This window comes from Felis catus, chromosome B1 (genome assembly GCF_018350175.1).
Source record: "Felis catus isolate Fca126 chromosome B1, F.catus_Fca126_mat1.0, whole genome shotgun sequence".
Classification (NCBI taxonomy): Eukaryota; Metazoa; Chordata; class Mammalia; order Carnivora; family Felidae; genus Felis; species Felis catus.
The window spans coordinates 71691240-71704178 of NC_058371.1; the positions used below are offsets into that span (position 1 = coordinate 71691240).

Here is a 12939-nt window from a genome sequence, read left to right on the forward strand (position 1 = left end):
GAGAAATTGCAACTTTCATACACTGCCAGTGGGAAAGAAAACTGGTGCAGCCACCTTGGAAAACAGTTTAGCAGCTTGCCACAGTTAAACCTAGAGTTCCATATGACCTAGAAATGAAACTCCTACGTTTAATACCAGAGAACTGGAAATATATATGGACACAAAAGCTTGTACAGATGATCGTAAGTGTGATTCATATTAACCAAAAGTGGAAACAACTCAAATGTCCATGGTTTATGAAGGAATAAACAAAATGTGGCGAATCCATACAATAGAATATTACTGAACCATTAACAAGTAACGGAATACTGATTTATGTTACCACATGGACAAACCTTGAAAACTGTATGCTAAGCGCCGGATACAAAATGCCACATATTGTACAATTCTGCTATATGGAATGCTCAGAATGGGTAAATCTTTAGAAACAGGAAATAGATTAGTGTTGCCAGGGGCTGGGGGAAGGGGTTAATTGGGATTTACTGCTAATGATTACAGGATTTGGGGGGGGGGGCGGTCATGAAAATATTTTGGAATTAGTTGGTTGTACAACCTTGTGAATACACTTCTAAAAAGTGAACTGTACACTTCTAAAAAGTGAATTTTATAGTATGTGGGTGAGCTCTCAACAAAAGAAATAAAACCCAGCAGACTACAAAAAGCCAGAATATGAATTAAAAGGGAGTCGCCAAAAATTTAGTAAATTTTTAAGAAGTGTAGAATCCAGGTGCTTGGTGAATGGTTGTGCCTTATAGGAGTCCTTTAACCTTTTCTTCATGTTTTAAAACTCTTACCAAAAAAATGTTTGTGAAATAACTGAACAGAAACAATAAAAAGAGGATGAAAACAAACAAACGTGAAGGGCTCATCAGGGTCAGTGCAACAGAGACACGTCAAGGAATTGTAGAAATTCGGAAGATATGCAGAGCAAAGTGAATGCACAGAACGCGTGCTGTGCAGGAGGATTAGGCAGGAGAGAATCTGGAGACACTTCCTGAGCATCTGCTGCTGGAAGAGTCTAGAGTCTCGCTCCTGTGGCATTGATTCATCTTTAAGTGAGACCCTCATAAAACCCTGCCTGGTCTCCCTGCTGCCCCCTGTCCCCGTCTTACCTTGATCCCCTCCTTTCTCATTCTCTACGTATTCTCTCAGTTCCTTAAATTGGATGAACACTACAAATATCACATGTTGTAATTATTTGTACATGTGTCTTTCACTCCTGAAAGACTGAGATCCTCAAGGAATGATGTCATTTCCTATCGATCCATGGATCTGTCCCCCCAGGTCTTGTCTTGCTTCTGCATTTAGTTGGTACTGAAGAAAAAGAGCATCTGAGACTAAGCCTATCTAAGAGCAGCCATTCAACTTCATAACAACACTGAATCAAAATTAAAGTGCAAAACAGGGAACATTATAAAATGTATATATAAAAATGGCATTAATAACATGGCCAATAATGACATTAATATCATTTTTGGTGAAATAAAAACTGTCTAGAGACAAGTGGAAAAAATAATTTATTGCAGATTTTCTTACACAGGAACATGGAACATTTATACATGTATCATTGTGCTGATACGAAATACTAAATTTAAAGACAAACACTCTTACACAAATGTAGTTGCACTATATTTTATAAAGGTAGATATTAATAAATTATTTAAGAACAGCAGGCCAATTATTCCAATAGGGATGCATTCTATGTCAAAATTAAAGTTAACTTTTCTGAACCTGATGGCCTGGATATAACCACATTCTTCCAAGCTAAGAAAAAGAAGCTCATTTCTGGAAATAAATGGCCAGAAATGGCTCTTACAGGAGTATCCCAGTAGTACTCCCAATTTTATTCTCAGATGTGGTTAGAGCCCTGACATTTATCTCAAGCTAATGTAATAGCTCACTGTGAAACAGTGCAACTTTTTATAACATGTTGTTAAAGGGATTTAATACAAGGGATATAGTACAAACTACAGAATTTTAGAGGAATTATAATGCCACATGATTTGGGTGAGCAACCAAATATTTTAAGAACAGGATGTGCATCCTATATTTTTGATGAAAAATTAGCACAGTTCAAAATACTCATTATTTTCTTAGCATGGTATATTAATTCTTATTTTGGGAATCTGAAAATAAATTGCATTTTTCCCCTAAAAGTTAGAATTCACTCTTTTAGAAAATGGTTTCTATGATGATGTACACCAACACGATATAAACTTTGTTATATGTTATTATAGTCATTAAAATATACATATACATATACATGGAACACTAAACAGATTTGGCAAACCATGATATGATATGTACACATGACCAAATACTGTTCAGTGTCATTTAATTAAATTCAACAACTACTTATTGGGTGCCTACCACTTGCAAATTACCATGTTAAGTAATGCTTGTAGTAGATCTTAAGACACATGAAATTCACATTATCCACATCTAAAGCCAAACTTTAGGTAATATACTAAACCTTGAAAATTACCAAAAGCAGAGCAAAGGTTGAATAACGAATAATGAAAGCTATGCCTAAGAGAAAGGCTTGGGGTCATTGCAAAGGACAAAGCGAAATCTGTATCCACAGGGAATAATTGCTTGGTGTGTGACAGGGGACAACTGGAGCCCACTCTGCGGTCCCCGTCATCCCACAGTCTGAAATTCAGTTATCATCCTGTGCTGGTTCCTTTAAAGAGTGGAATAAATAAGGGTTCATTTTCAGTGATAATAAAGCTTGTAGTTTCCCCCAAAGATTTTCTTTTCTTTTTTTTTTTTTTTAATATATGCATGCACATCTGTTTTTCTAAGTCTTCCCATCATAATTCTGGGTGAAACAAGGACCACCCACCTAAAACGAGCAACACTTGAGGTAGGGTTTAATTTATCAGAAGAGCCTCAGTAAGCATGCCAAAACCACAAGTAAATTATCTAAAGTAAAAACAGCAGAAAGAAGATAAAGATAAATATTTTAAAACTTGGCATTCCATTCCTTTTAGGACTTATGCTCTACCAGCATTTTTAGGGGATGTATACGTTCGGAAAAGGAAATATAATCAAGTAGTCTCACCCTCTCTAAAGAACCTGTACATCAACAGGGAACAAAGTATCAACTTTACTTCTGATATAGCAGCCTGTGTGTGGGAGTGTACGAGCCCAGCGTGAATCAGGATTCCAGTTTGGAGGGCTAGTGTCTGAAGTCAGCCCAGCGTGAATCAGGATTCCAGTTTGGAGGGCTAGTGTCTGAAGTCAACTCTAGCACGTAGAAGTACAACCGGAGTATAACCACAGCACTAGCACGGACCTGAGGTTCCCCTATGCAATCATTTAGATTCTGGGAAAGTATAAATCGCTCTGCTTTCTAGGAAAAATGCACAAGGGCCTAGGATGTCTAAAGATCCCCTAACATTCCACAGGGAGATAGATTGGCCCTTAGAAGGATCTGAAGCTTCGTGATTAAGAAACCTCCCGTAACTTGCAGTCCTGACTCTGGCCAGATGGTGATCTCAGAACCCCTTATGGAGCTAAGCAAAGAGGCCAGGGAGTCCCTCATTGTCCTCTCACCTCAGCCAGATTATGGAGGAAGAACCAAAAACTGGTCTTCCCGGTCTGGTGCTTTTAAGTTTAATTTCATTAGAGGTAAAAAGCCAGCAACAATAAAGTATCCCCTAAGAAGTTTTTATTGTTCTAACTGGCTCATTAATGTTTCAGTACTTACAGTGCTTTACCTGAGAGTTCATTTCAGCAAGTAAGAATTCTTTTCAAAGGAGACATATTTTCAGTGATTACAATTTAGCTCCTTGTATTTATATTCTGTCTTTAAAAAACGTAACTGCATGCTGATTAGTCATACCTCTGTTCCTGTATTTTTTCTGGATAGAAACCAAACTTGCATTGGCTCTTTTTTACCCTTCATGGACACTGGGCCTCTGTGCTCCAAATGGAATTGTGGATCTGAGTTTTCTGGTGTCATAAGACATCTAAAAGATAGGGGACAGGGAATAGGAAAAGACGTCTTGACTATGGTTGTATGGAGAAAGGGACATGAACCGAAGTTCGAAATTGAGACAGTAATGACACATGTTAAAACTGTATTTAAAAGTAACACAGGATTTTAGTAATGGTGGTCATGCAAGGAATTCCTAAGGTGGTGTAGATTCATTGAAAGTGGGAGTGATGATCCGTTCTCAAATAAAAAATAAACAATCCTAAGAGCATAAGTGATGACTGTTTAAAAGTAACAAAATCATGCAGAGAGTTAAACCACATGCGAAGAGACATTTTTCTTGCAAATCAGTAAATACCAAGACCTGTTCTCTTACCTGTATGTGTATTCAGACACATTTATTTTTCCCTTTTCTCCAGTGGTTTCTGTTCTGCTTGTGAGGTTAACAGTATTTCCAAAAAGACAATATCGAGGCATCCTCTGCCCTATGACACCAGTAACTACTTCTCCAGTGTGTATCCCTATGGTTATCTGCAGAAATCAAAGCTTTGTTTCAATAAGCTCGATCACCAAAACACTAATTTTTGATTACTTTACGTCATAGAATAACGTAAAGTCATCATAAAGAAATCATAAGAATTCTCTGGAAGAACTCCAAGTGTATTACAGACAAAATAAAAAAACTCTCGGGGCACCTGGGTGGCTCAGTCAGTTTAGCGACCGACTTCGGCTCAGGTCATGATCTCACAGTTTGTGAGTTCAAGCCCCACGTCGAGCTCTTTGCTGACAGCTCAGAGCCTGGAGTCTGCTTCAGATTCTATGTCTCATTCTCTCACTGCCCCTCCCCCACCTGTGCTGTGTCTCTCTCTGTCTCTCAAAAATAAATAAATGAAAAAAAAATTTTTTAAAAAGAGATTAAAGGAAAGGAAAAAAAAATCAAGCATTAATATTAAAAAAAAAAAACTCTCACTAAATCTGTCTTCCAAGAGAAATATTCTTTTTCTAAAGTCAGAAGATTCCAAAGATATGAATCTGGCAACTTATATGAGATGCAGGAAAGAGATTTTTAAAAAATAAACCAGAAAGGATAGGAAGTTTGGTCTCATCCTCTTGATTTCAGCACATGGAACAGACTAGGTAGTTTCAAAAAGGTGGACAGATTTCCCATCTCTGTGAAAAAATGTAATACAATGGGTTCAAAAATATTATAGTCTGTTGTCATGATGATGTCTTCCCTTAGACGTAATGACTGCCTGCCAAAGAATGTGAGTCAGTTGACCACAAAGGTCTGCTACTGCTATTATAGTATCTATTTTATTTACTAACCTGAACAGATTCTCCATCTACTTGAACCTGGCCAGCAATTTCCATCATATCCAAGGCCAGGTGGCAAATGGATCGTGCATGGTGGATGCATGGCTCTGGTAAACCACTCACTGTCATATACTTATCACCAACTGTCTCCACCTAACACAGCACATATATTTACATGGTCATTGGTTACAATAAACATTACTGTTTCATTTGCTACCCTTCTATATAAACAACATTTCCCCAAGGCTACCAGTAACTTTAAACTTTCCTCCCGTGAATTCTTTTAAAATTATAATACATTCAATTCCAACAAGATGAAACCTTGTAATTATTTGAAACTTGCACACAGCACTTGAGGTCTTTGATTACAGCCAGGCATGGACACAGCATTATTTCCCCCCTAGTAATTCCTGATTTCTCATCTCAGATACGCTTATAATTCACTAGAACAATTTATTACCAGTATCTCCCTAAAATAATGATGGTTTATGACACAAGAGCCACTGCCCAACGTCCAATGGTTTATCATGTTCAATAACCATTTACATTTATGATGTGCTCACAAAATGTCACACTGTACCTCAGAAAACCACTATAAAATAAATAGTCCTTGTGGCACTCCTATTACTCCAGATGCCTGGAGATGGTCTGGTTAACATTCTCGCTTTTATGAAGCAATAATCCCCTGGCTTCATTTTTTCCAATATTATATTTGTTTTTAATTGAAACAAAGCGCATAAATGCCTTATAAATGTTTATCTTCAGGTCGGTGTAATCTAAAAGCAAACCCGAGTCCCCAGTCCGCTTCTCATGCTCTAAGACTTCTTTACTATGCAAAGCATTTATGTATTTCAGTAAAAATGTCTCCGACAGAGCACTAAAACAAATGCTGTGTTTACATGATGGGTGAGAAACCACCCGTGCAGATTCATTAATGTAAGTGCAAAAAGCTGCTGAACATTTCATTTGAACCAGGGAACCATCAGCTCTATTCATTTTGGTTACAGGGAAGAGAAAGGTTTACAACAAGAGGTCAATTATTTAAGAAAATGGTAAACAGTGGATACATGGAGGCCTACTGCACCAAGGCTGTAGGGCTATAGTCAGAGAATGGTGCCTCGGAACATAGGGTCTCAAAATTCAGACTCTGAAGGGCACTGCATTAGGATGTGGTCTGGACTTGCCTTATAAACAAATGGATTTTTCCGGGAGTCAGTCAGTGTGTCAAATCTGGTGTAGAGGTCATTGAGCAGGTTTACAATCTTCATGGCCCCTTCTCCAGATGCATGCTTGCTACAGAAGGCATTGAAGCCCACAATGCCACTGAAGAGGATGGTCACGTTGTCATATCTCTTGGCAGGCACTGGACGCTTGTGTCTCAGCTCATTGGCAACGGATGGAGGGAGGACAGAATACAACAGCCTATTCAGCGGGATGGGGAAAAAGCCGCAGGAAGAAATGCTGGGAATCAGAGTTTTGATGTCGTTTGTACTGTAAAAACCTGGAGTCTTATAAGACACCCATTATTAGCCATCTATGTAAGTTTTCAAAAATACCATAATTTATTTGTTTTAATCACATGCAACACCTCCAAATCCAAACCAATTCAAACTAAATGGAAATAAGGCAACCAAATAGGCGAAGCGGAACCCTGGCAATAGGAAGTCAGAGTTTTCATCCGTGGTACTGAATTCTGACCTGTTATTACAGTATTCACAGTAGGAAAGTTGTCATTACCAGCACTTAGAACACTGTCTGAGTAGTATAATACCAGGACCGTGTTTATCTCTCAGGAATAAGAAGTTTACCTGAATTTGTGTAAATACCATTAAACCAAGTAGATCTCCTCCCAGTCTCATCCATGCCTCTTTCTTCCGTGGAAGAAACGGAAAAAACAGGTGGAGCCTGAGCTCGGCAAGAAAAGACTGTACTTCTATAGGCAATCCTGCGATTTTTCGATGGCATCAGGTACCACGCAGAGGGACAAGTGTGGTAAGCACAACGGGAGGAGGGTGAGAGCCGAGGGACTGATAGGACAGAAGCAGAAACTGGGGTAACCGATGGCTCTTGGCATGAGGACCCAGAGGAAGAAATGATGCCTCTCTACCTTTTTCTTCCCTAAAGCCAGAGGACGTACTGTGCTAAGTTGAATCTTACAAGCCTCATACAATGTGTTATTTTCAAGGATGAAGTTGTACCACATACCAATAAAACCTACAGTTTGAATTTCTTTTTTCAAGCAGTGGGAGGAATTTGAGCCGCCTGTCCCATATCCTTTTTGAAATCTGCAAAATATCTGGAGGGATTCAGGGATCTGTTGAGGGCCACAAGGAAAGTAAAGAGGCATCAAAGAAACCAGATATAGCTTTCAGCTTCTCTATACAAAGGTCAAGACAAGTGAATTAAGAAGCTATGTATAGGCAGACATTAAATGTCGTTCTCTATTTCATCCATGTTATTAATAAATAGTTAACTGGCGTGTTTATGTGTGGGCACAGCATTCATTTCAGGGCAACCACACACATATCAATGCAAAGAAAAGTACAGAAAGTGATGCTGTTATCAATATTCTGGGTGTTCAAGTAGAATGAAATAGTTCTTAGGAGAAGTCAGACAGATCACTTCAATTCTCCGACAAGCCATCAAAAATGAATACCCAAGACCCTGGGTAAAATCTCTCATGAATGTCCAGTAATTTAGTGCCTTTAACGAATACATACAAGCAAGGCCAAGTAGTATGCACAGTGCATATCTGAATGAATTTTTTGAAAATGAAGGCCAATTCTGAGTACAGTGTTCACTGCAACCCCGAGAACCCAGCCAGCCCTTGGCACACAGAGGATGCTTCGAACATATCTCTCATATGAAGGAAGGAATGAATGGATACTTCACCTTTAAATACACACTTGGATCATTATATTGATTTTCAGGGAGGTATTATGGCATTTATTCTTTCAACTTAGTTTCTAAAACTAGAAGACACATTTCCACTACCATTAAGACTGACGTATTTCTGTATGCATAATTTCTTTCTAAGTGATATGGAAGATTCTTACCTACTACTCCAGAGTATAACAGGTTCCGTGCCTTTCTACTTTGGTTACCAAACTTAACCACAGTAGGGTCACAATATACAATGCCCTTCCTTACCCACAAGGTTACATTCTTACGTGTCTGTCTTTTTCTTTTCATCTTCCAAGGCTCTTAATGTGAGCTGCAGCCTATCTGTGAGGATTTCCAGTTCTTGGGTCAGTTTGTATTCCTCTCTGAATTGTTCTCCCAAGAGAACGAGATCACGCGTGGCGTCATGCAGAGGGATGTCACTTAGGTACAGACCTCTCCTTGTCAGATCGTCCAGGTTCATCACACTGGTAGATAGGGAAATGAGGAGAAGTCAGTGCCAACTTGTGTACATGCTAACATCAAGCCTGACTACTGTCAAGGAGTAAAATCTGGTCATCTCCTACCATTCAATAGGTCAGGCTAAAGACAGAAAAAAAAAAAAAAATGGAGACTTGCATGAAGACTATAACTTCATTCTTTCATATATTTAAAAATCTATCAAGGAGCAGGGGCACCTGGGTGGCTCAGTCGGTTGGGCGTCCGACGTCGGCTCAGGTCATGATCTTGGGGTCGCGAGTTTGAGCCCCGCGTCAGGCTCTGTGCTGACCGCTCAGAGCCTGGAGCCTGTTTCGGATTTTGTGTCTCCCTCTCTCTGACCCTCCCCCCATTCATGCTCTGTTTCTCTCTGTCTGAAAAATAAACATTAAAAAAAAAAATCTATCAAGGAGCAGTGAACTTGACATACATTTTTGCCAAATCTCACTTTTTGATTCCATCAGCCTAAACTGAAAGATAAAGGAGAAAACTATCCTGTGAAAATTAACCTGGTATTTAACACGTGGCCGTTATGGACTGCAATCACATTTTCCCCTCATTATAAAGAGATGGAGAAAACTTTCTTTTTGCCCTCTGTAACAGGGATGATAATGCTTCTTTTGAGAAACCAGTTCATTGTTGCCTTATGCATCCATTGACTGTTGTAACTGGTTGCTTTTCTCTTTTAGATGCAGTGATAAAAAGTTTACAATCAGATTTATGACCTATCTTCCACATGTATTTTATGTGCTTATAACTTTATGACATGTATTTTATGTGCTACTCTTACTTCTGATTCTAATTTCTTCTACTACTTTTGTTTGCTTTGAAAATTTTTCTCATTTTTGAAACATTATATAATCTTACTAAAGTGTATGCATATTTGTAACCTATGTTTGTTTTTGTTTTTTTTTTTTACCAAAGTTATTTTTAGATTAGCATAATAGGGGCACCTGGGTGGCTCAATTGGTTGATCATCCAACTTCAGCTCAGGTCATGATCTCATGGTTCATGGGTTAGAGCACTGTGTCAGGCTCTGTGCTGACAGCTCACAGCCTGGGGCCTGCTTCAAATTCTGTGTCTCCCTCTCTCTCTGCCCCTCCTCTGTCTCTCTCTCTCTCTCAAAAATAAACAAACATTAAAAAAAAATAGCATAATTGTATTGATTCAGTGATGATCTGATAAGTGACTGCTTTTTAAAAATTTATTTTTTGGTTAAAATATCTTAAGGTTATATTATTGGTTTGAATTCTTTAAATATAAAGTAATAACTTCTGGGCATTCACAATAAGAATGTCTCTAAAATGACATAAGGAGTTGTGGCTTTACTGAAGAATTTTGGATTAATAAAATGTCTCCTTGTTATACATTCTCAGCAGAAATGTCCACAAATCAAAGCCAACATAAGCATGTCAATATAGAAAAATAAAATGATCAAAGACTTTAGTAATGAACCATATGGTTTCTTTAGATTTTGTTAAAATGCATATGTATGTTAACCTTGAACAACTCGGCTCAATGGCAGAATAGACTTATCTGAAAAGAGGACAGATCACCTGCTTAGCTGATATACAAGAACTGCCCATGAACAGAGAGAAAAAAAAAAAAAAAGATTATAAGCTTAAAATAAAAATGGCTAAAAATTCTTGTATGGAGTTTAAAAACAATCAAATTATATCTCACTTTTCTTTGTGTGTGTGTGTGTGTGTGTGTGTGTGTGTGTGTGTGTCTGTGTGTGAAAGAGTACCTGTGTGCACAAGAGGGAGTGGGGGAGGGGCAGAGGGAGACAATCTTAAGCAGGTTCCATACTCAGCAGAGCCCCACACAGGACTCAATCCCATGACCCTGGGATCATGACCTGAGCCGAAAAGAGAGTCAGATGCTTAACTGACTGAGTCACCAAAGTGCCTCTATGTCTCATTTTTCTAAAAATTTACTTATTATCTTAATGAACTAGTAACATTTTTCCCCTAAATTTAAACTAATCATCTTAGAATTATTTATAAGTAAAACTGCTTTTAGTGGATCTCATTTAACACCAGTACAAATCTTTCTAAATACACAGACAGGTACCATATGACAAATTGTGAATGTGTCAATATGTGACCAATTTCTTCATATGGTAATTAACAAAGAGCCTCCAAATTTTCTGCTTCTGTTTCCAAAGAGACCCTTATCTCCATGAATAGAAATTGTCCCTATTGAACAGATGTCATTCTACTAAAGCTCAACTTGAAAAGGGCAAAAGAAAAAAAAAACACATTGATAGCAGATAAAAATATAGTTAGAACAACGAAAGTGACTAATAAAAAGATATAAAGGGTTGATATTCTCTAAGTTTTCTCTTTTATTTTCACGATGCATATTCTCAGGAAAAAATAATCATTAGTCTTAGGTAGTCCTTAATAGTGTATTAATAATATTAAAGGAAGTTATAAAGTTCAATAGATTTTTCAGAAATTTTCAGGCAGTATCTTTAAATGAAGAGTGATCATGGTGGACTTTAAATTAAATTTTTAGCCAGTAGCTCAGCAAAACATGCTGTAGTGAATGTGTTACTAAATAATGTGCATATAATGTTTCTGTCATACAAAGTTATAAATACACAAAATACCACCTAAAAAGTTCCAGTTATCTTTTTCTATTTTTCTAAGTAAATTTAGGTATGTTTTTCTTATTCTGAGTTGCCATGCATCTTTTGGTAAAATGTTTTTTCAAATTGGAAAAATATCATCCTACAGTTTTACTTCCTTCTGATGTTCATTACAAAAAACATAATTTACATAAATTTCAATGTAATAATATATTTTGAATAGTATATCCTGATTAGAGTAGCTAAATATTTTCAATATAGGGTAGTTATATTTTAAATCTAGAAATAACTGTAGAAAGTAATTTTTCGGTGCCAAATATACCCATGTATTTATGTCATCATATTAAATGCTTTATGGAATTTCTTTTCTACGTGGTGCCTCTTTGGAAGGTACAAAGCTAAGCATTAGCTACCAGCAGATTAGATTTTTCCATGATCTGATGGCACATACACTTGGCACATTGATTAAGACAGGACAAATTAAAAAAAAAAATACAGGATTTCTTCTGAGCTTGTTACAAATGTTAAATGAAATTATCCTTGTACTAGAGTGCTGTATGAACAGGGGTTGTAATACCTAATTATACTTGAAACACATAGACATCATTAAATAAGATGCTTTTGAATTTCTCTGTTAGCTAAAAATGGGTATTTCTATCCATTATAATTGATCTAAAAATGATTACCTTGGTGAACACAGAAAAAGGATGCTATCGGCTTCAGGTAAGTAGATCATCTGCCCCTTGAGACGTAAGCAGCTGCTCTCAGTCCCAGTCAGCTCATCCTCACATTCTAATTTCTCTACATCCAACAGTCCTTCCTTGAAAAAGCAAGACACAGCCATTAAACTAGTACCTTTCTCCCTACGCAACAAGTCAGCAAAAAGAAGGGCATGTATACCTCATTTCCCACCAAAGTGTCCAGGGGGAATAAGGACACCAAGTAGATCAGGAAGGGCATTTCACAGAAATACTGCCAGGTAATAAGCAAAGTGATTACCTTGCGAACACTGCAGAAAAACGAATTGACTATCTCCTTTGGACCCAAAAAGATAATAGTCTTACTATGCTTGCATATTGTTTTAAAGCTACTGTGAATCTTATTTCTGGTTTTCCAGTATGGCTCCAACATATAATACTAAGTTCTATGAAAAAAAAAGAAACCAAGTGTCTCTATTCCCCATACCTGCATTCACAGAGAGGCTGGGAGTAGTTCCAAATACATAAAGTATGTGTGGGTAAGACCTTTCCAAGGGCTTCAGGAAGGACAAAATATATATTCTAGGACACGTTTGCTGTATCACTCCCAAGAACAGAAACTATGAGATCTGGGTATTCCTTAAACATTCAACCAAAAGAATATTTTATCACTTTTAAATTCCCACAAAAATGGCACCAAGAATAATAGACAATTTAAGGAAGAATTAAATCAGTGGCTTTGGGTGAAGTTAAAAAAGTGTATTTTTTTTTTATCAGTTCTTCTGATGTCTAAAATAGTACATTGTAGCTGTACAGGGAGTAAAAGATATTTGTTTTATTATGTGAAATTGCAACAATACAGTCTCAAAATTTACTTTGTTAATTTTGATCAGTTAGTAAGAGTTCCAGTGCTGCTCAGGCAAACCAAAAATCAATAATCTTGCCTTTGAAACAGGACTCCCTCTGAGGTTTGGTTTGAATTTTTCTATACCTGCTCCATATAATAGAATAGTATA

General features: G+C 37.3%; 1 protein-coding gene across 3 annotated transcripts in view; it reads right to left on the bottom strand.

Moving 5' to 3' along the window:
• Positions 1-1500: 1500 nt before the first annotated feature.
• The window catches only part of GUCY1B1 (guanylate cyclase 1 soluble subunit beta 1), a 47612-nt gene continuing 36173 nt past the window's right edge, over positions 1501-12939 (bottom strand). For 2 of the 3 annotated variants that reach the window (XM_045055742.1, XM_045055743.1), the window contains exons 8-14: positions 11912-12045; positions 8425-8622; positions 6439-6676; positions 5267-5407; positions 4317-4471; positions 3848-3974; positions 2716-2925 (exon numbers count right to left, since the gene is read on the bottom strand). In XM_045055742.1, coding sequence (XP_044911677.1) covers positions 2893-2925; positions 3848-3974; positions 4317-4471; positions 5267-5407; positions 6439-6676; positions 8425-8622; positions 11912-12045 — 1026 coding nt within the window. In that variant the 3' untranslated portion in view covers positions 2716-2892. Of the gene's footprint in view, positions 2684-2715; positions 2926-3847; positions 3975-4316; positions 4472-5266; positions 5408-6438; positions 6677-8424; positions 8623-11911; positions 12046-12939 lie in introns of those variants that run through there. The other variant, XM_023252746.2, reaches the window with a different exon arrangement.